This window comes from Sturnus vulgaris, chromosome 20 (assembly GCF_052056855.1).
Source record: "Sturnus vulgaris isolate bStuVul1 chromosome 20, bStuVul1.hap1, whole genome shotgun sequence".
In the NCBI taxonomy this organism is placed as follows: Eukaryota; Metazoa; Chordata; class Aves; order Passeriformes; family Sturnidae; genus Sturnus; species Sturnus vulgaris.
In genome coordinates this window covers 11,204,583-11,228,385 of record NC_142262.1, presented here as the reverse complement: position 1 = coordinate 11,228,385, position 23,803 = coordinate 11,204,583, and the positions used below count along the sequence as shown (strand labels likewise).

General features: G+C 55.9%; 2 protein-coding genes across 8 annotated transcripts in view; one reads left to right on the top strand and one right to left on the bottom strand.

The window, feature by feature from the left end:
• Positions 1–9,246: 9,246 nt before the first annotated feature.
• The window catches only part of CCDC42 (coiled-coil domain containing 42), a 17,891-nt gene continuing 3,334 nt past the window's right edge, over positions 9,247–23,803 (top strand). The window contains exons 1-3 of one of the 7 annotated variants that reach the window (XM_088176677.1): positions 9,247–9,396; positions 9,665–9,796; positions 23,280–23,385. In XM_088176677.1, coding sequence (XP_088032803.1) covers positions 23,338–23,385 — 48 coding nt within the window. In that variant the 5' untranslated portion in view covers positions 9,247–9,396; positions 9,665–9,796; positions 23,280–23,337. Of the gene's footprint in view, positions 9,397–9,588; positions 9,797–18,055; positions 23,610–23,803 lie in introns of those variants that run through there. The other 6 variants (XM_088176673.1, XM_088176676.1, XM_088176671.1 and 3 more) reach the window with 6 other exon arrangements.
• Positions 11,597–17,128, bottom strand: LOC106859518 (TBC1 domain family member 24-like). The gene is made up of 7 exons (XM_088176820.1): positions 16,895–17,128; positions 14,966–16,116; positions 14,424–14,582; positions 14,003–14,066; positions 12,858–12,953; positions 12,401–12,665; positions 11,597–11,781 (listed from the first exon to the last, which is right to left on the bottom strand). The coding sequence occupies exons 1-7, from the start codon at positions 17,126–17,128 to the stop codon at positions 11,636–11,638; spliced, it is 2,115 nt and encodes a 704-aa protein (XP_088032946.1). The 3' UTR covers positions 11,597–11,635.

Sequence of the window (23,803 nt, the reverse complement as noted above, 5' to 3'; positions counted from 1 at the left end):
CCATGGTCTCCTGTAATGTCAGGATTGATCCCTGTGGAAAACACAATCCCCAGCAGGGGTTTCCTGCCTCATTGCCACATCACGAGCAGCCCGGGAGCAGCTTCAGGCAGATACTCTGAGAACAGCAGGAGATCAAAGGGATTCCTTTAATCGGGAACATGATCCATCAACAAACCTTTCCTGAACTATGTCTTCAAAAATTTCCTATGAGGTGTTGGCAGCGTTTTGGGAGTCCTCTGTTATCATAGTGTTGGAGGTTGAACTATTCCCTTTTCTTTCAGTGGAATTTTCTCCCATTGTTATGCTAAGTAATTGTGGCTACACCTTAAAACGACAGATAATGTTCTCTCGTAGGGGGGTGGCTGGAGGGGGAGGGGGGGGGGACCGGAAAAGGAAAGGTGGGACGGGGGGTCTGGAGCGGGGCTCTCTCTCTCGCTTGGCTCGTTGGAGTGGGAAGACAACCTGGGCTCTGCTCTGGCATCTTCCCCTGCCATCCCAGCACTGAGATCCACGCTCCCTGCCTTTGGACATCGCTCCGCTGCTCTCCCAGCTCACCCTACTATCTCCGGACACTCTGCTGAGCACCACGACCGACACCGTGAGGGGGAGTAACTTTCCCCATCCCCTCTCTCCCCTGGGCCACGGCCGCCATCACCCAGCCCTCTTCAACTGCGCGGGACCTGCCCTGCCCCCACAGCACCGGTAACAGCACAGGGAGACGGCCTGCGGCCAGAAGGGACTGGAGTGGAGCTAGACTGTTCTGTTGTCAATTTTTATAGCTGTTGTTGTTTTCTGCCTTGTTAGATACCAGTAAAGAACTGTTATTCTTATCCCCATATCTCCTGCCTGAAGGCGTCTGAATTGGACCTAAAATAATTAAAAGGGAGGGGGGTTGCACTCTGCATCGCAGAAAAGGGGCTCCTGCCTTTCCTTAGACCATACCTGTCTTTCAAACCAAGACAGCTTTTGGCGCCCAACGTGGGGCATTGCCTGAGGGCATTGAGAGAGGGGTAGAAAAGGGGATAACAGTTCTTAAATTACCCAAGCTTGTGGTAGGTGACACCATACTGTCCAGCTTACCCTGGATTGGCCTCCATGTGGTCACTGCTATATCTCTCCCATTTGCAAGCCCTTTTTTAAACATGAGTTTCATAACCAACGTTACTGTGGCTATTATCTGGCTTATTATGTGGGTTGATCAGTTGAGGAATTCATGGATTTTTAATTTTCTCTGGAATATGGCCACATGGATTCAGAGCTATCACACTCTAAGTGTGTGTTTCTGGGGCTACTTCAATAATGGTACTTACTGTGAGGAAGTGGCAGCAGGTGAAATTTTTTCTCAACCCATCACAGGGTTTTTGAAGTTCACCCCACCAGTCTTCAAGGGGTTCCAATCCACTTCAAATGCTAATAACATTATATTGTGGCTAGTGTTGCTTATATCCCTGTTAAACCTGTTCTATCTAACATTCAGAGATAAGGGGAGATTGACTTGGATAACAACCCTGATACCTACCCCAGGGATTAGTGATGTTACCCCAGAGCCCGATCCTGTCCAAGAGACTAGGGAAGTTACCCCAGAGCCTGATCCTGTCCCAGAGACTAGGGAGGTTACCCCAGAGCCTGATCCTGTCCCAGAGACTAGGGAGGTTACCCCAGAGTTTGACCCTGCCCCACAGCCCACCTCGGAAAGGAACCACCCAGAATGGGTGGGGGTGCTAGCGAAGGAGATACGTGAGATGGGCCAGATGCTGAAGGAGTACCTCTCCCCAGCTGGTGAGAAACCCTCCCCCTGCCTTAAAGAGGGAGACTCTGATGGTGCAGCAGTGGGACCCACAGATGTTACATCTGTCCAGGTTCCAGCTGAACTGCAAGGGCACTCACAGCCAGCAGCAGTTGCCCCTGTGGAAACTAGGAAGTCTAAGATGAAAACAAGGCACCTAGATAACAAGGGTCAGGAAGGGGGCCCCTCACAACCAGCAGGGGAGCCAGAAGTTGAGATCATCACCGAGTCCCTGTCATACGAGAGTCTCCGTAACCTGCGAAAAGACATTGTACGACGGGGCTGTGAGCCTTTTACAACCTGGTTACTGCGGGTCTGGGACCTTATGGGTACAGGCGTGCAACTGGATGGTACTGAGGCAAGGAATTTGGGAGCCTTGACCCAGGACTCAGGTGTGGACCAGGTATTTGTAAGGGAGACAGGTCTCCTTTCCCTCTGGGAGCGACTTTTAATGAGTGTGAGAGAGAGATTTGTCCACAGGGAAAGAATGCAGGAGTACCAGAGGAGAACACGTTGGAATACCCTTGAGGAAGGGATCCAAAAGCTGAGAGAAGTGGCAGTACTGGAGGTGCTCTTTGGGAGGGATGGACAGCATGACAATGACCCTGACAAGGTCAGGTGCACAGGGCAGATGTGGAATCTGGCAAACCTGGGCCCATCTCAATATACCCCCTTTATTGCAATGATTGATGCTGATACCAACCAAGTGACAGTGGGTTCTGTTGCCAACAGGCTCAGGAATTATCAGAGTATGATGGCTGGCCCAGTGCAGGCTCATGTCTCTGCTGTGGCTAAGGACCTCAGAGAGGAGTTTAAGGAGGAGATGAAGGAGATAAGGGAAGAGGTGAGGAAGATCAGTGCAGCACCAGTGCGAGTCATGGACCCCAAAAGAAGAGCCCAACGCCCCCCAGCTAGGGAGAGAGGGTACACCCCACGTGCTGACCTGTGGTTTTTTCTACGTAACCACGGGGAAGACATGAGAAGGTGGGATGGGAAACCCACTTCTGTCCTGGCAGCACAGGTGGGCCAACTCAGGGAGGGGAACACCAACAGAGGGAACTCCACTAAAGTGAAGGTAGCCTCAGCCTCCCATGGAGGTGCAGGGTATTACAGAAGGGAGGATGATCTGTCAGATCCCCTTGAAGGAACCTCCAGTATGTGTGCCCAGGAGAGAAATAATAACCAGGGCTAGAGGGGCCCTGCCTCTAGCCAGGGAGAGGCACGGGAAAACCGGATCTTTTGGACGGTGTGGATCCGATGGCCTGGCACATCAGAGCCACAGGAACACAGAGCATTGGTTGACACTGGTTCACAGTGTACATTAATACCATCAGGACATGTCGGGAAGGAACCTGTTTCAATTGCTGGGGTTACGGGGGGATCTCAGGAATTGACTTTGCTGGAGGCTGAGGTGAGCCTGACTGGGAAAGAGTGGCAGAAACATCCAATTGTGACTGGCCCAGAGGCACCATGTATCCTAGGCATAGACTTCCTCAGGAACGGCTATTACAAAGACCCAAAGGGACTCAGGTGGGCTTTTGGAATAGCTGCTGTGGCAGCAGAGGGCATTAAGCAGTTGAACACCCTGCCTGGGCTATCAGAAAACCCATCTGCAGTGGGACTCCTCAGGGTGAAAGAGCAACAGGTGCCAATTGCTACCTCAACAGTGCACCGCCGGCAGTACCGGACGAATCGAGATGCCGTGATCCCCATCCACAAGATGATCCGTGAGCTGGAGAGCCAAGGGGTGGTCAGCAAAACCCACTCACCCTTCAACACCCCCATCTGGCCTGTGCGTAAATCTGAAGGAGAATGGAGATTGACAGTGGACTATCGTGCATTGAATGAGGTGACTCCACCACTGAGCTCTGCCGTGCCGGACATGCTGGAACTGCAGTACGAGCTGGAGTCCAAGGCAGCAAAGTGGTACGCCACCATTGATATTGCCAATGCATTTTTCTCCATTCCTCTGGCAGCAGAGTGCAGGCCTCAGTTCGTTTTCACCTGGAGGGGTGTGCAATACACGTGGAACCAACTGCCCCAGGGGTGGAAACACAGCCCCACCATCTGTCATGGATTGATCCAGGCTACACTGGAGAAGGGTGGAGCTCCAGAACATCTGCAGTACATTGATGACATCATTGTGTGGGGGGACACAACAATGGAGGTATTTCAGAAAGGAGAAAAGATCATTGAGAGTCTGCTGGGAGCCGGCTTCGTCATTAAAAAGAGCAAAGTCAAAGGGCCTGCCCAAGAGATCCAGTTCCTGGGAGTAAAGTGGCAAGATGGACGGCGCCAGATCCCCAGTGAGGTCATCAATAAGATCACTGCAATGTCTCCACCAACCAGCAAGAAGGAAACACAAGCCTTCCTAGGTGCCATAGGCTTTTGGAGAATGCACATTCCTGAGTACAGCCAGATTGTGAGCCCTCTTTACCTGGTCACCCGCAAGAAGAACGATTTCCACTGGGGCCCTGAGCAGCAGCAAGCCTTTGCCCAGATCAAGCAGGAGATTGCTCATGCAGTAGCCCTTGGCCCAGTCAGGACGGGACCAGATGTGAAGAACATGCTCTACTCTGCAGCCGGGAACCATGGTCTGTCCTGGAGCCTGTGGCAGAAGGTGCCTGGTGAGACGCGAGGCCGACCACTGGGGTTCTGGAGTCGAAGCTACAGAGGGTCCGAGGCCAACTACACTCCGACGGAGAGGGAGATCTTGGCCGCCTATGAAGGGGTCCAAGCTGCCTCAGAGGTGGTTGGCACGGAAACACAACTCCTCCTGGCACCCCGACTGCCAGTGCTGGGGTGGATGTTTAAAAGAAAGGTTCCCTCAACCCACCATGCCACTGACGCCACATGGAGTAAATGGATTGCCCTCATCACACAACGTGCCCGTATTGGAAACCCGAATCGCCCTGGGATTTTGGAGATAATTACCAACTGGCCGGAAGGGGAAGACTTTGGTCTTGCCGACGAAGAGGAACAGGAACAAGTGACCCGGGCCGAAGAAGCCCCACCGTATAACCAACTGCCAGCAGATGAAACATGCTATGCTCTTTTCACTGATGGTTCCTGCCGCATCGTGGGGATGAACCGGAAGTGGAAAGCAGCCGTATGGAGCCCCACACGACAGGTTGCACAAGCTACCGAAGGAGAAGGTGGATCGAGTCAACTTGCTGAACTCAAAGCTGTTCAGCTGGCCCTGGACATTGCTGAAAGAGAGAAGTGGCCAAAACTCTACCTTTACACTGATTCATGGATGGTAGCCAATGCTCTGTGGGGATGGCTGGAAAGGTGGAAAAAGGCTAACTGGCAACGTAGGGGAAAACCAATCTGGGCTGCCAATGAATGGAAAGACATTGCCACCCGGATAGAGAAGCTGCCTGTGAAAGTCCGTCATGTAGATGCCCATGTCCCCAAGAGTCGGGCTAATGAGGAACACCGACACAATGAGCAGGTAGATCAGGCTGCACAGATAGAGGTGTCGCAGATAGATTTAGACTGGCAGCACAAGGGAGAGTTGTTCCTGGCTCGATGGGCCCATGATGCCTCAGGTCATCAGGGCAGAGATGCCACATATAAATGGGCACGAGACCGAGGGGTGGATCTAACCATGGACAGTATTTCTCAAGTTATCCATGACTGTGAGATGTGCGCTGCCATCAAGCAAGCCAAGCGGGTGAAGCCCCTCTGGTATGGGGGGCGATGGTCCAAATATAAGTATGGAGAGGCCTGGCAGATTGACTACATCACACTGCCTCAAACTCGCCAGGGCAAGCGCTATGTACTGACCATGGTGGAAGCCACCACTGGATGGTTGGAGACCTACCCTGTGCCTCATGCCACTGCTCGGAACACCATCCTGGGCCTGGAAAAACAAGTTCTTTGGAGGCATGGTACCCCTGAGAGAATTGAGTCAGACAATGGGACTCATTTCAAGAACAGCCTTATAAACACCTAGGCTAGAGAGCACGGCATTGAGTGGGTGTACCATATCCCCTACCACGCACCAGCTGCAGGGAAAGTTGAACGGTGCAATGGCCTGCTTAAAACCACCTTGAAGGCACTGGGTGGGGGAACTTTCAAGAACTGGGAGATTAATCTACCAAAGGCCACATGGTTAGTGAACACCCGAGGTTCCACTAACCGAGCAGGCCCTGCCCAATCTGAGCCCTTGGGAATATCAGATGGAGATAAGGTTCCAGTGGTACACATGAGAGGTATGCTAGGAAAAACTGTTTGGGTGAATCCTGCCTCCAGCAAAGACAATCCCATCCATGGAGTTGTATTCGCTCAAGGACCAGGTTGCACCTGGTGGGTGATGCAAAAGAATGGAGAGACCCGATGCATACCCCAAGGAGACCTTGTTTTAGGGTGAAATACCTATAGTACTGTGCCTATGTCTCTAACTGCATGTATGTGTATATAATGTAACAGTTTAATTTGATATAGCATATTAGTATGGGAGAAATTCAGGGGTGGATAATGTTGGAGGTTGAACTATTCCCTTTTCTTTCAGTGGAATTTTCTCCCATTGTTATGCTAAGTAATTGTGGCTACACCTTAAAACGACAGATAATGTTCTCTCGTAGGGGGGTGGCTGGAGGGGGAGGGGGGGGGAACCGGAAAAGGAAAGGTGGGACGGGGGGTCTGGAGCGGGGCTCTCTCTCTCGCTTGGCTCGTTGGAGTGGGAAGACAACCTGGGCTCTGCTCTGGCATCTTCCCCTGCCATCCCAGCACTGAGATCCACGCTCCCTGCCTTTGGACATCGCTCTGCTGCTCTCCCATCTCACCCTACTATCTCCGGACACTCTGCTGAGCACCACGACCGACACCGTGAGGGGGAGTAACTTTCCCCATCCCCTCTCACCCCTGGGCCACGGCCGCCATCACCCAGCCCTCTTCAACTGCGCGGGACCTGCCCTGCCCCCACAGCACCGGTAACAGCACAGGGAGACGGCCTGCGGCCAGAAGGGACTGGAGCGGAGCTAGACTGTTCTGTTGTCAATTTTTATAGCTGTTGTTGTTTTCTGCCTTGTTAGATACCAGTAAAGAACTGTTATTCTTATCCCCATATCTCCTGCCTGAAGGCGTCTGAATTGGACCTAAAATAATTAAAAGGGAGGGGGGTTGCACTCTGCATCGCAGAAAAGGGGCTCCTGCCTTTCCTTAGACCATACCTGTCTTTCAAACCAAGACACATAGTCCCATCAGCTGCTTTTGATCTGGAGCTTTGCAGTTTTCCCTGGAAAAGTCTCCCCCTGCCATGACCTTAGCGTTTGGGGCAGGTGGTGGGACCAGAAATCAAACCTTTGGCTATGGAATTTCTCTGGTTAAAGCTCCCTGCTCTTGCTGATAAATCAGAGGGCTTGCAGCACTGCAAAGGCTGCTGTGATTTTTCCAAGGAATTTTCTTCAGTTCTTCACCTTGAGAGGGAATAGATGATTATTAAGAAAACTACCTAGAACTGTACAGGATTCAGTGCCAGGCTCATGAAATCATGGAATCCCATAACAGGTTGGGTTGGAAGGGACTCAAAGCCCATCCAGTTCCAAACATCTTCTGGGGCAGCGACACCTTTCACTGTCCCAGGCTGCTCCCAACCCCAGTGTCCAGCCTGGCCTTGGGCACTGCCAGGGATCCAGGGGCAGCCACAGCTGCTCTGGGCACCCTGTGCCAGGGCCTGCCCACCCTCCCAGGGAACAATTCCTGCCCAATATCCCATCCAGCCCTGCCCTGTGTCAGTCTGAAGCCGTTCCCTGTGTCCTGTCCCTCCAGCCTTTATCCCAAGTGCCTCCTGGAGCCCCTTTAGGCCCTGGAAGGGGCTCTGAGCTCTCCCTGCAGCCTTCTCTTCTTCAAGTGAACACCCCCAGTTCTCCCAGCCTGGCCCCACAGGGTTCCCCAGGGTTTGATTTCCACTTTAACTCCATAATTGTACTTCTGTCCTACCCAGGCTATGCTTTGAGTCCCCTGGAGTAAACAGAGATGTTCAGGTTGCTCTCGTTATCCCTGCAGCTCCATTAATGCTCTGGCTGCTGCCAGACCTCTCGCAGATGAAACGCAGAGTCTGTGTAGGAGGTTAAAAATATCTCCATTCATTATTTACTCCTTACAGCAAGAACCCAATGCTTTGAAGTGTGATTATAAATAAAAACACCATCAGAAACCCTGCCTGCCCACCCCTTCCCCTGCAGGAATATTTGCTCTTTGTCCTGCTCTGATCTCCTGTGAACTCTTCCAGTTCACCTCCTTTAAATATATCTTTTAATTTTCTTTCAGTGCAAATCAACCTTTTCTGGAAATGCATTTCCAGCGGTGCATACCCCTTTGCCTCAGCAGCCTTGGAGCTGCTCAGCTGTGACGGGGATCAAAATGATTCTTGTTGTTTATCCCAGTACTTCTAGAGCTCACAGAAATGCAAGCACAGATAATTCCATGTAGGTGGAAAACAAGGAGCATCATCATCACCCCACTGAAGTGTTCTGCCACTCCTTCTCAAAACAGAAACAAAGGAATCTTCTGATTAGGCTGAGGGAATAAACACGTTCTCCTACATCTAAAGGCAGAATTCCTTTAAGGTTGACCCAACTTATTGTCAATAAACATCTTCCCATCCCCCAGCAGAGCTAAACTCTTTAAAGAGAAACTCCTCACGGGGGCTGTGGATTCCAGGGTTAGAGTTTCATGGAGAGCCAGGAGCTCATAATTCCCAGTGTGAGCAAGGTTTTAGGGATAAAGGGTGATGTTTGTTCACTAGAACACATCTTTGGAATGCCCCTGGATCCTTGGAAGTGTCCCAGGGCTTGGAGCAGCCTGGGACAGTGGAAGGTGTCTCTGCATGGCGGGGGTGGCACTGGATGGGCTTTGAGATCCCCTCCAACCCAAACCATTCTGGGATTGTATTTTTCAGATAAATTACAACGAAGTGCTGAAAACAATCCCCCAGGGAGGGAGGAGGGAGAGTCCCAGCAGGGGCAGCTGCATGGCCCAGCTCCTTCCAGGGAGGGGCAATTCCCTCTCGGGACAGGCAGTGCCCATCCCTAAATCCCTTTTGAGGCTGCCAGACCCTGCTGAGCCCAGGGCAGCTCTGCTCTGCAGGGCACCAGAGGGGGAATTTTCCATACGAGTCCCAGTATCTGCTGCATTTCCAAGCAAAAGTCCAAAGATGCCTTGTGGAATCACCCAGCTCTGCAGGAGGAAAATAAAATCAACTCTTCTCCCAGGGTTAAAAATTCCAGGGACTAAATTGTGCAGAAACAAGGATGGAAACACGTTTGTTTTGATAAATGCTACGGGTTTGACTGGAAAAAAACCACCTGCAAAACCCCTTCTGTGGCACTGAAGGCTCTGCTACAGCCAGAAATTTCTGCCATCAGCCATTAAATATGAGTTCCACGAGGAGCTGGTGACAGTGTAGTGACAAGGAATTGTTTGTGTTGCAGCAGGTAGGTGGGAGGGGAATCACTGCACAGAGCTGGGAAAGGGAAATGGGAAGGATGAAAATGGATCTGACAGTGGTGGGAGATAAAAACGTACCGGGACTTTCTCCCTGACGTCAAGAACAAGCTGGACCTGATGGATTTCCCATTTCAAGGCTCTGGAAGCTACATTTGGTGAGAGCGAGGGAAGAGGGCAGGGAGGAAGGAAGGGAGAAGAGAAGGGAGGGAAGGTGAGCGTTTGTCTGCTCCCGAATCGTGTCTTTAACCAAAATGTCTGCTGCAGGCAGCAGGAGGAGGTTGGAGGCACTGCCTGTGAAGTCTCCTCTCCCCTCACCTCAAATCATCAGTGGACTCTTCTTTTCCTAGGGACAGCCCCTGTGGGAATCAGTTCTGGGATGCGAAAGGAATGGTTTGGGACACTTTGAGCCATTTTCTGTTACAGTGTAACTGCACCATGGGAGCCAATGCAGAACCTCTGCTCTGCCCCCCTCGTGTGAAAGTCTGAAAATTTCCAAACGCAGCCCTCAGGAGGACAAGGACATCCACAGCACCCCCAGAGCTCCAGTGAAATCAGGTCTGAACGGCACAAAATGTGCTTTTGGTAGAAATGTTTGTTACAAGCCAGTGGCCAACTGTCCCTCACCTCTGGCAGGGCAGGGGATGACCCAGATCTGCAGGATGGGATTGTCCATTCATTAATTCCCCACTGTTCAGAGCCACTCCTGGGCTGCTCTTCTTGTTCTAGCACTGGCAGCTCCATGTTCCAAAGGAGCCCAGAATCCTGCTCAGGGATCAGGAGTGAGCCAGGCGGGCCTCTGGCTGTTCTAAGAACACTTTTGTGGGGACAAGGAGCAGAAACGCCCCAAAGGGATGAGCTGATGGATGTTGGGCTCCTTTCAGAGCACACAGGGGCTGAAGTTTCCTTGGATTTCAGTGAAGACCCTTAGTCAAGGGACATGGGCCAAGGGGTGAGAGGTTGGAGTGCCCTAGGGCTGTAGGGTGAGGGGCTGGGGTGCCATGGGGACACGGGGTGAGGGGCTGGGGTGCCGTGGGGACACAGGGTGAGGGTTTGGGGTGCTGACCCTCTGCAGGGAAGTGAGAGCAGGACACAGATCTCTTTATACCCCATCACATGTCCCCTCCACCTCCTGGCCCCCACTGCTCCCCCACCCTTTGTACTGGATTTTTTTTTTTTAATTCTCCAAGAGTTTTGAACTTTATTCAGCAGTGGAATAAGAAGCAAGAAGAAAGGATCCCTTTCAGGGTCCCTTTCAGCACAGCGAAGGCAGGGAGTGCCGTGAGCTCTGACAGCTCTGACCAGGGGCAGCACTGAACACACAGAAGCCATGGAATGATAGAAAGGTTTAGGTCAGGGGGGACCCGAAAGCCCATCCAGTGCCACCGCTGCTATGGCAGGGACACCTTCCACTGTCCCAGGCTGCTCCCAGCCCTAATGTCCAGCCTGGCCTTGGGCACTGCCAGGGATCCAGAGGCAGCCACAGCTGCTCTGGGCACCCTGTGCCAGCCCTGCCCACCCTCACAGGGAGGAATTCCTTCCCCAGATCCCATCGAGCCCTGCCCTCTGGCAGTGGGAACCATTCCCTGTGTCCTGTCCCATTCCACCTTCAAATGTCCCATCCTGGTGATCCATTGGGGAATCTCCTCCGTGTCCAGCCCTGCAGCCTCACGCCAGCCCTGGGCTGGGGACAGAGCAAAGGGCTCAGCCCAAACGTGGGGTCCCCTCGGGGCTGTGGCTGCACCCCACAAACTCCAGGCAGGGCTTTGCCACCACCAGCAGCACTTCCAGCCAGGGACAAGGAGAGTCTCTCCCGGTGCTGGTGGATCCCGAGCAGTCCTGGATACCCACGGGGGCTGCAGAGCTCCGTGGGTGGCTTGAAGGGCTGTGCTGGGCTTGGGGCCAGGGGAAGCGAATCTGAGAGCGTTTCTGGTGAGCCCTGGAGCTCAGTGTGGGGTTTTGTCTGGGCTCGGAATTCCCACAAAATCTGCCCGTGCTGTCACTGCTTTGCTGAGTCCCACGCTGCAGACAGGCCAGGGAGGTGTGAGAAACTCCAGACTGGCTGCCCTCCCCTCCAGCACCCCAAACTGGGACAGACTGGGTGGAGTGGGCCGGGTCTGAACTGTGGGAGGGGACCTCGTATGTCCCCAAGGGCAGCGCCCGCAGTCCCGGTCCTGGCACTGCCTCGCCCTCTCTCCACAGCCCCACGGGGCCGATCCGATCCGATCTGATCTGGTCTGATCTGGTTCGGTCTGGTCTGTTCTGGTCCGGTCTGACCGCGGAGGGGACGATGGAGATGGAGCTGCCGCACAGGTGGCCACAGCCCGGCCGGAGTGGCCAGCGCAGGGAGGGGTCCCCGTGCCCGTGGGTGGCACACGAGCGGTGTCCCCACGGGAACTACGCCCTTTGAAAGCCCCACACCTCCAAGAGCTGCACCTGGAAGTTCTCCTGGCAGAGCGGGGGGTTGTCGAAGGTCTCGCAGTGCTCCGTGTGTCCCCAGAGCAGGCTGGCGTCCAGGGACAGGGCTTGGCCTCCCCCTCCACCTGCAAGAGCGAGCGCAGGGTCGGGCCCGGCTGCCCCGGCCCCTCGCTCTCTGTCCCTTGTCCCGTCCTGACACCGCTCCGGGGCTGTTCCTGCGGGGGTTCCTGACCCGCCAAGGGACGCTCCGGCCCCGGGCTGTGAACCTGGCCAGGATTTGGGGTGCGGGGCTCCCCTTGGGGCTCTCGGGAGGTTCCCCGGACTGGAGGAAGGGGGGGCTGCACTCGCCTTCCCAGACTTGAACCCGAGATCCCCAACCGGGAGCTCTTTGGGGAAAACTCGGGGTTTAACCCGGAGCGGGTCCTTCCCAGCGCGGCAGCGGCGGGCGGGGGATGCGACACTGGGGAGGGACCGACAGCGATCATGGACATCGATCCCCTTATCGATATGGATCCCTTTTACAGATAGCGATCACCTTATCGATATGGATCCCTTTTACAGATAGCGATCCCTTTATCAATATCGATCCCTTTTACTGATAGTGGTCCCGTTCACAGATATCGATCACGGGTATCGATCCCCCTTATCGATAACGATTCCCCCTTATCGATAAGGATCCCCGTTACCTATCCCGACCCCCCTTACCGATCCAGACCCCCCTTACCCGATCCCGACCTCCCTTACCGATAACGATCCCGTCCCGGGAGCCGGCCATGAACATGGAGGCAGTTTTGGAGGGCAGGAGGAAGTGCCTGATGGCCAGGAACGGGGACAGGCGGCCTCTCCTCTGCGGCGAGGGCACGGCGAGGTGGTTGGGGCTGGGGCTGCGGCTGTCCCGGGAGGGGCTGAGCCGGGGTTCGGGAGCGGGGGAAGGCGAGCGGGGCACGGCCTTGGCCAGCTCCGGCTTCTTGATGAACACCCACTCGTATCTCTCTGCCTCGGGGCGCACCTGGGCATCGGGACACACCTGTGAGCCCCGGCCCTGGGACACCTCGCAGCGCTGCGGGAAGATGCTGCTGCTGCTGCTGGGGGGGCTGGGGCCGAGCGCTGCGTCCAGGTCCGCACCTGGGGCAGGGAAGGGACAGGGTGTCCTGGCAGGACAGCAATGAAGGGACAGACCCCGCCATAATCCGTGACTTACAGTGAACACAAAGCACTCTCCTGTCCCAAAAAAGCCCGATGTGACTCCGTTCTTCTTCCTTTCGCTCCAGTCGGAGGAGAGAAACGCCCCACACACCTTGGGAGAGAGCACAGGGACCGTCAGGGGACGGGCCGGGAACAGAGGCAGCCCCGGGAGCGCCGGCATCGCCCCGGGCTCAGCAGGGCAGGGGCTCTGCCCCGTTCCCCTGGGGAACCAGAGCCCCAAATCCTGCTGTGCCAGCTCCATCCTGCACTGCCATCCCTGGTGCCCTGCACTGAGCAATCCCGGACACAAATCCTGCTGTGCCAGCTCCATCCTGCACTGCCCATCCCCGGTGCTCTGCACTGAACCCACCCAGCCTCGGTGGCCAAGGCTGACCCTGCTGTGGACACTCCTGACCTGACCATGGCTGCGGGGCCCTGCTGAGGGCTGGGAACTCCTCCTGCCTGTCCTTGGCACAGCCAAGGGATAACAGGAGCTAAAACCTGTAGGAAACAAGGTTTTCTAGGTCACCTGCACGAGGCCCTGGGGGTGGCAGGTGTTTATCTCCACCCCACCCTGAAGTGTCAGCCTGGGGGCATCAGCACTGTTGGTCAGTAAATCTTTGGGAGGCCTGAACAATTCACAGAACTCGCCCCCACTGTGGGATGAAGAGTGAAGAGATAAATTAGGGCTTTATGAGGCACTCAGAGTCCCTGGGAAGAGCCCTGGCTCAGGGGCCTTTCCAGTTATTCCACAGCTTTCAGGAGGAACTGTCCTTATTTCTCCTCCATTTCCCTTGTGTGGCTGCTCGTGCAATCAGAGACAGAACCTGGCCTGTAGTGCTTTGAAAGCAAGTCCTGGCTCAGACAAATCATCTGCTGACTTCAGGAGAGTCTGTTCAGCGAGGACCCATGAGCCAGTCTGTATTTGCAATTAAAGTCTCACTCGTGGTCTCTCTTCCCCTCACCCATTCCTCCTGTTCCCCCAGCACCCCTGGCTGAGGTGTGTCCTGGTGGCCAGAGGTGCCATTTGCTCTGTCCTGGGAGCTGGGACAGGCCCGGGGCGGGGCAGGACAGGGACCACACAACCCGTGGGTGCTCCAAGAAGAGCCTGTGGGGTCACCCACCATGTCCCCTGCCCAGCCCTGCCTGGGAAACGCTCACCTCGCCCTCGGTGGTTTTGATGAGCAGCACCGTGGGTTTGTAGCCTTCACAGCACGTGTAGAACCTGCAGAGATGGACAAGGGGTGGGCTCAGGGGGAGCTGGAGCCCTGGGCAGGGTGTGCTGGCTGTCCCTGGCCGCTCACAGCGTGCCTGGCACAGTGTGGCACACGGGGACGTCCCTGCCTGGTGCATCCACAGGGCTCTGTGTGCCCCGGGCAGTGCCCAGGTGTTGGTGGCCATCGGGCCCAGCCTCTGCCCTCTCCCCTGAGCCACACTCGGGACCCTGAATCGGGCCAGGAGGGTCCCCAGCAGCCCCAGAGGTGCCCCGGATCACTCGTGTTGCTCCTTTCTCCACCACCAAGCCCTGCCCGGAGTTCCCCACGCCCAACCCGCCCGCCCTGCTGGGCAGGTGAGGCTTCACCTCTGCAGGCTGCAGCCGTCCTCGGAGGTGGAGAAGAGCAGCAGCGGGGGGAAGAGCGAGAAGCGCTCGGGAATCCAGGACCAGACGAGGCGCATCTCCTGCGCCGTGACAATGCTGGAGCTGAAGTTCTGCATGTCCACAGCCAGGTGGAAGGATGGCCTGCGAGGGGAGGGATGTCAGGCCGGGCTGTGGGGCCCCTCTGCTCTTCGGGGCACAGCCCCTGCAGCAGGTCCTGTCCTGTCTTTGCAGTGTGAGCTCTGTGCCATCATCCCCACCTCTGCTGTGCCCTGTCCCCTGACAGGGTCCCTCGATCTGCTGTACCCTGTCCCCTGACAAGTCCCCAGCTCTGCTGTGCCCTGTCCCCTGACAGGGTCCCAAGCTCTGGCTGTGCCTTGTCCCCTGACAGGGTCCCCAGGGCCTGGCAGGGCCCAGCACAGCCCCGGCTGTGGGAGGTGCCTGCAGCTCCCCCCGGGTGTTCTCCACAGGAATTCCCATTTTGCCTGCTCAGCCCCCAGAGCTGGGGAACTCAGGGCTCTCCTCACCTTCTCTGCACCACGGTGATGCCCCTCTCCATCAAGGCCTTCCTGTTGGCCATCTGGAGAAGCCAGATCTCCTTGCGGGAGAAGAGCCGGATGCCAAAGGCTCTCTCCAGGAGTTTGTCCACAGTCACATGCTGAGCGATGTTCCTCACGAACGCCTGCAGTTCTGCCTTGATGTCAGAGCCCTGCAGCCCGGCCGGGGCCACCGAGAGCCGGAACTGCTTCAGCAGGGCCAGGGCGATGCGGTACAGCACCTTCTGGCCCTCCAGCAGGAACACGTCCAGCACCCGCACGGCGTAGCCAAAGGGTAGCCCGGGGAAGAGCCACGACAGCCACTCCGAGTAGACCTCGAGGACGTTCTCGGCGGCGCTGGCTATGAGCCTGTGGGCTGCCGGGCAGTGCTTGTTGGCCAGGTCCCCGAAGGTCATGCACGAGGCCTGGTGGGCCAGGAAGGACTGGTCGATGTAGCCGGCGTGGGGAGCGTTGCTGGCGATGAGGCGAGAGACGCTCTCGAAGCACTGCGCCTCGTCCTCGCTGTAGTGCAGCAGCAGTGCCGCCAGCGCGGGCAGGAGGGGGCTGTACGTGATGTCGGGGAACAGGTCGCCCACGCAGATGAGGATCTTCTTCAGGGCCGTGACCCCGTGCGGGTTGAGGCAGTAGGTGGGCATGGGGCAGCCCTCCAGGAACTCGGGCAGAGGGTGGGAGCTCACGCTGGGCTTCCCGAAGAGCCGGGCGGCCACGTCCCTGTACACGAGCGCGTCGGGGGTGACGAGGCGGCAGGAGACCCGCTGGATGAGCCGGGGGTAGAGCCAGGCCCGACCCCCGTGGCTCCAGCCCCAGCAGCCTTCCCTCGCCAGCCTCTTCAGCTCCTTCGGGGGCCTGTCCAGGACGTCCCGCGGGATCTGCGCCGGCTGCTGTGGCTCCGGCATCTTGTCCCAGTCCACGAACTGCCCGCAGCCCAGGCAGGACGAGGTGTCGATGTCCCACGTGTCAGCCTCGGACGTGACCACGATGGTGACCGGGGACGAGCCAAGCACCTCTGTAGGACAAAGAGCTTTTATTGAACACCTTTCACCACCCCACCAACAGAGTTTCACTCTGGCTGAGGGCGCTCTGAAGTCTCCCAGCCACGTCCCGGCTTTCTTTGTTCTCCCCTAAAAAGGGAAGGGTTTCAGGCTTTGCCCTCTCCCGCTCCCATCAGCTCAGGGCTCTGGAGAAGTGTGGAGCCAGGTCCTAGCTGGGTATCAGGGTTTCTTCTCACACCATGAGAGGCTTTCCAGCCCTCCAAAAGCTCACGGCCCGAGGCAGGGCTCGGGCAGCCGCCAGCCCGGCGCTGGAAGAGCAGAGTCTGAGCTCCTCCTAGAGAGACGGGAGCGGCATTTCCTGGGGCTGCGGGAGAGCTCGGTCCGAGCGATCCCTGCACGGGGCACGGGAGCTGTCCCCGCGTGGGTGAGCTCTGCTGGCCACTGATTAACGGGCAGGGATAAAGTCAATTAGCGCACTCATTAACTCTCGGATGTTTCTATCGTGGCTGTGCTCAGTTGCTGGGGGTCAAGGATGAATTCTCACTGAGCCAAGGGGACACGGGGGGACAGCAGGTGGTGGCACATCGGGACGGTCCTGTCGGCCTGGCTGGGTCGGGCTCTGGCTCTCCAGCTCAGTTTGGCGCTGACCCAAGGCCAGCAGGAGCAGCGGGCCGGGCTCAGTCTGGTTCAAGGTTCAGCTCTTGGATGCGGTGGCTCGGCTCGACTCCTTGTCCTGGACACAGCCTGATCCCAGCACAGTCACGGGGGTGACTGGCCACAGAAACCAGGCTGAGACAACACCGGGGATGAATCAGGGGCTGTTGCACCCCGCGATCCCCAAATTCACCTCGTCTTCTCCCCAGGATGCTGCCCTGCCCGGTACCGAGCAGCATCAGCCCGAGCCCACCCGACCGCCGGTGCCCCGGCCCCGGGTGCCGAACGGAGGCTCCAGGTCGGGGCAGGAATTTGGGTCTGCCCCAGCCCCTGTGCTCCGCCGGACGTGTCCCGGCACGGGCGGGCCCCGCTCGGCGCACTCACCTCGCCCGGTGCCCGAGTCCTCGCCCGCGGCCGGCTCGGCCATGGGGAAGGCGGCGGCCGCGCCCCCGGGGGAGCGGGGCAGGCTGAGCCCCACCTGCAGCATGTGCCAGCTCGGCCACCCCTGCCGGGTTCCCTCTGGCCCCGGCACCTGCCCGCGCTTTTAAGGTGAGGGCCAGCCCCGGCACCGGCGTTTATTTGGGGTAAATAGAGCGAGGGGTGGAGCAGCTCCGCGCCCGCATCGCCCCTTCCTACCCCAGTTCCCCGCCGGGCCCGGCTGGGGGGCTGTAAACACCCCGTGGGTTGAGATACCATCAAACAGCAACACGAGTAGTAAATGAATCCTTTATTTTGCCGAGGGTAACCTTGGAGTTCCCGCTCTGGGGCTCGCTCCCTGCGCAGTGCCCGGGGCAGGAGGTGCTGGGGACTGAGGTGGGCGGGGGCTCCGGCCATGGCCTGGCCTTGAGAGGGGACACCCCGGCCCAGCGACTGGGGCTGGCACCATCCTAACATTTTAAAGGCTTTAAATTTGCCTTTAAAATCGGATCGTTTCTGTTGTGATAAGAGCAGCCGCAGGTTGTTCGTGACCTGCACCTGCAGCACGTCCCTGAGCATCCGCTGGCACCGCGGCCCTGCGGCATCTCCCGAGCAAGGCTCCCTGCTTGAGGACCCTCTCCTTTTCCTCACCTTCTCTGTGCTGTGCCAAATTCCTCGGGAGCAGCTCGGTTGTCCCGTCACCCCTCCCCGCCTTTGTCCCTGACAAGCGGGGAGCCCCCCGGAGTGGGGGCGAGGCTCAGCAAAGACCTCCGGGCTGTGCCGGGTGGGAGGGGGCGAGGGGGTCTCCCAGTGGGAGTTCTCCTTATCCTTATCTCCTTATCCTTATCCGCCCCGGAGCCTGTCCGGGGGCTCTGCTCCACAGGCTGCTCCCGAAGGGGCAGTGACGGCCCCAGCCCCGCTCCTGGGGCCCGGGGGGGTCCCCACACCGCACCCCGCTCTGCTCCCGGTGCCAGGGGCCGCTCGTTGTCTCTGCAGCTCCAAGCCTTTGCCCAGCTCTGGCAGCAGCGGCTCCCGCTGCCTTTCCCGGACCTTTCCGGCCTCCTTATCCTCATTTGCCTTGTCCAGGACAGTGGCCGCCTCTTCCTGCCAGCCCGACGAGCTCTGAAACCTCCGGCACACGCTCCGGAGATGGAGATGGAAGTGCATTAGGGACAGGGCGAAAGGAAATGTCGCTTCATGCGTTTTTAATGGCGAAATATTAAATATGTAGAGGCCGTGGGGCTCCGGCTGAGCAGCGCAGCCGAAGGCCATGAATGTTTAATGGCCACGGCAGCGGGAGCATCTCCGGGTGTGCGGAGAGCCGGGCCAGGACACAGAGCCCAGCCCGGGAAAGCACAGAGGGGATGAGCCCCGGGAATGGGGGAGCACAGTGGGATGAGCCCGCGGGAATGGGGGAGCACAGCGGCGATCAACCCCGGGAATGGGGGAGCACAGAGGGGAAGAGCCCCGGCAATGGGGGAGCACAGCGGGGATCAGCCCCGGGAATGGGAACCTGCTGATAAGGATGCGCTCATTATCGTTATCAATATCGTTATAATCTCGTTATCATTGTGCCCCAGGCACAGGAGGGGATTCAGTGGGGTTTGGGGCTGGGGTTTTGGATGGGGGTTCTCAGAAACCCCAAATCAGTGGGATTTGAGAGCAGTATTTTCTCTGGCTTTGGGGTGTTTGAAGGTGCAGAATAAATTCCTGCTTTCAGGATGGTGAAGTATCAGAATTGTACAGATACACCTCAACAACAGAAGACCAATAAAAAGATTGCTGCTCAATCTGTATTTATAGAGGACAACGTTCTCAACTGCCATCAGTGCCTCTGAGGAGTCCAAACCCCAAGGAAATGTGGGGTTGGTGTTGTTTGGAGCCTTTCTGGGGCTGGAACTCTCCGAGGTTGTGTTTTATGGAAACATGACACGGGTGACTGACTTCTCCATAAAATCATTTGTCCCATGCCCTGTGTTTTCCAGCTTCCTTTAATCCATTAAGAGGTAAAGTGGAATATTTGGCAGTGTTTGATTCTACTCTAAACAAGTTTCCAACAACGAGAGAGGTGTTTTCATAACAGAAGTGCCTGTTGAGAAATCACGGCTGAGCAGTCGCGTGTCCTGTGCCTCCTGATGTAATGCAGGAAAATGTCTTTGTAAAATACTGGCCTTTTAGGGAGAATGTAAACAGGTTTTTATTTTTATACTACTTTGCAATTAGCATGCCTGAAAAACTTCTTGCTTGTTGCTGAGCCAAAAATAGAGCATAAAATCTAAAATAGAACAAAAAAAAACCTGTAGGAAAAGATTAGAATCCTGCATTTACCGTCTGTGAACTTTGCTCCGTTGAGCTGATCTTAAAGCTCCCACTGGTTTCCTTTTTTCTGTAATGGAAGTGAAATCCTTTGTTCTTGCCCTGCAGTGAGAGTCAGCACTGAAGACTGTGTTCAGTGACATTCTTGTGTCCTCTTTGTGCTGTTCTGGGTCAATTAAATGCAGTGTTCTCCATGTGGACATTTTTGGGATTGGTGGGAGCCACACAGGTTCTGTGTCCATAATGCACAAACCACATTGGGCACAGTCTTGGAATAATTCTCCTTTTTCTTTCATGTGTTTAAAGCATCCAATGAGTTAATTCCCAGAGAAGAGAGGAGGAAAGGGGTAGCAACAACCCAACATTGTTCCTCAGCTGGTAGTCGGCTATGGACAGCAAAAGGACTCTGCCATTTCCTCCTGCAGGGTGAATTCCCACCCCTTCCCAATTGTCCCTGTGGGTCTGGTTTTCAGAGTACAGGTAGAGACAACTCAGGGCCTGAATCTTCTGCCAGGAAATCCAGCTTTGCTCTCTTGTTTGAGCTAGGGCTGTTTGTGGGTCTGTAGGGAAGGGGCTGGGAGAGAGCTAGGAAGGAGTCTGGAAGGAGTTTGGAAGGAGTTTGGAAGGAGTCTGGAAGGAGTTTGGAAGGAGTTTGGAAGGAGTTTGGAAGGAGTTTGGAAAGATCCTGGCAGGAGCTGTGTCAGGCACCGAGCCCCCAGGGTCTGTAGGGCTCAGCTGCTGCTCCCAGCTCGGGGTCCCTCTGAAATCCTTGCAGAGTCCTGGCCCAGCTTTGGGATTCTGGAGGTGGCAGAGCCCAGCCTGGAATGTGCCTGGAGCTGACACTCAGCTTTTCCTTGCATTAGAAAAATCAGCACCTGGAGTTTGATGAAGCTGAGCAGTGACACTTGCCTGGCTTGTGCTGCTTTTCCATATCTAATCCAGCCCTGATGTGACAGCCCACGGTGCCCTGGTCCTGTCCTTGCCAGCAGCCCTTCCTTTCATTACCCTTCCTGCACCACTGATCACATATTTATTGTCCCAGGGTCTGGGGCTGGGAGGTTTTCCCTGGAATTAAGCTGGTTTACGTTTGGTCACCACTCAGTGAGTTTTACATCCTTTGAAAGCTGCTCTGAAGCTGTTTCTGGGGTGCAGGGCTGTGCTTTAATGCTCTCAGGGTTGATCCCAAGTGACAACTGTGGGCAGGACGCTCCATGGCTCAGGGACAGCATTCCTGCCCCTTCCGGCCTTAATTAAGGTGCCACTGGGATTTTCCAGGGAAAGGTTGTGCTGTTTGTGTGACTCCCCTTGAGCAGGGCCAGTTCCATTTCCTTTAATTGGGTTTTAATAACAATTTCAGTATCTTCTGCTCCCTTTTCTCCTTGGGAGAGATCTGTGCAGCTTGTTAGAAGAGGGGCTTTAGTGGGGCAGGATTCCCAGGGTTTCACTCCCCTCCAAAGGCAGGGGTGGGAAAAGCAACCAGGAATGTTGACTTTCTGGATTTGCGAGGAATCTTACATAGAAACAAGGAGAGGTGTGGAAAGAAGGCACTGGTATTTGATAGAAGGATTAGTCACCTGGAAATGCTGACTATGGCAGATATTTTGAGGGCTTGAAGAAGAAAGTCAGACTTTTGAAATAAAATGTGGCCTAGAGCATCAGGCAGGCTCTGCTTTGGTGTTCAGGGTGGTTAAGAGAGATGCTGTGATTTAAAACAAGTGGGGTTTAGTCACAAAAACAGGGATTTTTCCCCTATTTTTCTTTCAGACAAGTTCCGTTGAACCGGAGTGCAGTATCTAGGGAGAGGAGCTGCAGAGCTCTCGTGTGGGGGGGATTTTCCAGCAGTGCTGCTCCATCCCACGGCCAGGAGATGTCCCCAGCTCCCCAGGATTCCTCCAGGAGCTCCGGCCCGAGCTCTGGGCTGTGCTCGGACACCCTTCAGTGCCAGCAGGGCCCTGACCCCTCCTGGCCCCGCTGTCCCTGTGCTCAGTGACCTCCTGTCCCGGCCTTGGGCCACAGAGCCATGTCCAGCAGATGTGGGCACTGGGCAGCATCAGAGATCTCCTGAGAACAACTGCATTGAAAACTCCATTAAAAACACCAAAACAATGGCAACATTCAAATTTAGGTCTTGATGTAATTAAAAAACATTGAGAATTTGAGAGATCCTAAAAGTCCTCTCATTTCTTCTGTTTGTGGAAGTCCTTTGAGAAAGCAAAAGTTTTATAAAGCTAGCGTATCTGCCTCTTTAGATATTTTTATGCTATAGATTTTATATATTTTAGGCATTGTCTATAGAGCTATATAATCTATAATCTATTGTATATTATTATATATTCAAACAAATCTACATTTATAGTATATTTTAGCATTAGTATTTGTTATATCAATATTATAGTATTTCTTAAGGGGGATATTGAAAAAGCTGTTTGGGAAGTTTTTCTATTTTCACTATTTCAAGGCTTCTGGTGGTTCTTCTTCAGAGACTATGCACAGGAGGTGCTGTGAAGGACCCAGGAGCTGGTCCTGGTGGGAGGAGGAACAGCCAGGACAGAGACAATCACAAAAGTGGCTTTTGTGCGTTTTGTACCCAAGAAATGCTCCCTGCAGTCGCCAATGGGGCTGGAGCACCATAAACTCTCTGTTCCAGCTGCTACTGCAGCCCTGTGCCCCTCTTGGAGCTCACAGAACTGCTCTGGGTTCAGCCATGGAGAAGCCAGGGCTGGCAGGGAGCATTAGAGCTGAAATCCCCCAGGAAGCCGCAATTCAAGGGCTCCACCATCCCCGGGTTCCCCCAGCTGGCCCATGAGCCCCATCCCTTCTTTTTGGGGCATCCTTGGTCATGGGCCCTCTTTTGAGAGAGAAATTAAACCCACTAAAATCCAATCAACTGATTTTTGGCAAATGGGAAAGCTCATCCTGCCCAGAGGAGGAGCCCTGGGCTCAGCCCTCCCTGAGGATCAGCCTGCTCTGGGTTCCAGCTGGGCTTTGGGAAAGGAGCCTGGGAGTGCTGGGACAGGGGGACATGGCTGGTGGGGAGTGCTGGGACAGGGGGACATGGCTGGTGGGGAGTGCCTGGACAGGAGGACGTGGCTGCCAGGAGCCCTGACAGACCTCAGGGCAGCAGAGGGCACAGAACACAAGTGCCAAATCTGGGCAGAGGAAGAAGCAGATAAGATGAATGAAAAAGAAAAGGGAATGAAAAAATTCCAGGTCCTGGATACAGTGGTCAGTCCCCCTGATGCCACGGGGTTCACAGGAGCTGTCACAATACTGGGAGTAGCCACTGGATGTGTCACAGAACCCATTGTGACCAGAAGCTGTCACAATGGGTGGAGGAGCCTCTGGAGCTGTCAGAGTGCTGGGAGTAGCCACTGGAGTTCTCAAAATGGTTGGAGGAGCCACAGTGCCTCTCTCTAGGATTGAAAGTAGCCACAGGGCTTGTCCTGGTGGGCTGGAGTAGCCGCAGGGCTTGTGCAGGTGTTGCAGTAACCCCTGGGCTGCCAGAGGCCAGGCAGGCCAGCTTCAGGACTTGCTGTGGCCGCAGCGATGGCACACAAGAACGTGAGCTATTACCGGGAGCAGTACAAGGAGAGGCTCCTGCCCCTGCTCAGGTGAGGGGATCCTCCATCCTCTCCTCCAGTGTCTCCCCTCCTTCCCCTGCCGAGGCAAGCTCCTGTCCCTTCTCCGTTCCCTCCTGTGCCTCCCTTTCCCTGCTCCATCATCCCCTGGAGCTCCCTGGCCATGCTGAGGGTCCCTGCAGGGAGGGCTGGGGAGGCCACGCTTCCAGAGGGGTTCTGAGGTGGGATTGGGGTCCTGTCCACACCTGGGACACAGTCCAGCTCCCAGAGCAGTCCAGCACCCTGCCAGAAACCGGAGGCAGTGTAACCTCAGGAAATGTGTGGCAGGGAGCTCCGGGCAACAGAGGAGGACTCCACGAACTCGTTCATCTGCGTCCTGAAGAAGATGAAAGAAGTGCGACTGATGGAGAAGGTTGTGGAAGAGACAGAGGAGGTGAGGAAGCTGGGAGGGTGCTGGGACATGGCTGAGTGGCTGGTGGGGCTTTGGAGGGTGGCAGGAGCAGGCAGGGAGTGGCTCTGGCAGCCATGTCACCCTGTCTCTGGTGCTGCCAGGCCTTCACAGAGAGGATGGAGGCCCTTGCTGAGCAGTGGAGGGACCTGCATGCCAGGAGGGCCCAGCTGAAAGCCCACGTGGTAACATCTGGAACAACTGTAAAGGTACACCTGGCACAGCTCCTATACCTCATCCACCTGGTATTCCTGGCACACGTGGCACACCTAGCACATTGCCCCTGCTCAGCCGCAGGAGGGAGGAGCCTTGGGTCAGCACTCCTGGCCAAGCCTCCCCTGAGGCTGGAGCTGTGAGGAACAGGAATTTGTACGCTGGGTAGGAGAGAGCTTATCCGTGCCCT

Excerpts from the sequence above, each read along its gene's own strand:
- LOC106859518 (XM_088176820.1), bottom strand. The coding sequence starts at position 17,128 with ATGCTGCAGGTGGGGCTCAGCCTGCCCCGCTCCCCCGGGGGCGCGGCC. Across the intron at positions 14,583-14,965 it reads ATCACCGTGGTGCAGAGAAG|GCCATCCTTCCACCTGGCTG; the intron begins GTGAGGAGAGCC and ends CTCCCCTCGCAG. Across the intron at positions 11,782-12,400 it reads CCGGGACGGGATCGTTATCG|GTGGAGGGGGAGGCCAAGCC; the intron begins GTAAGGGAGGTC and ends TCGCTCTTGCAG.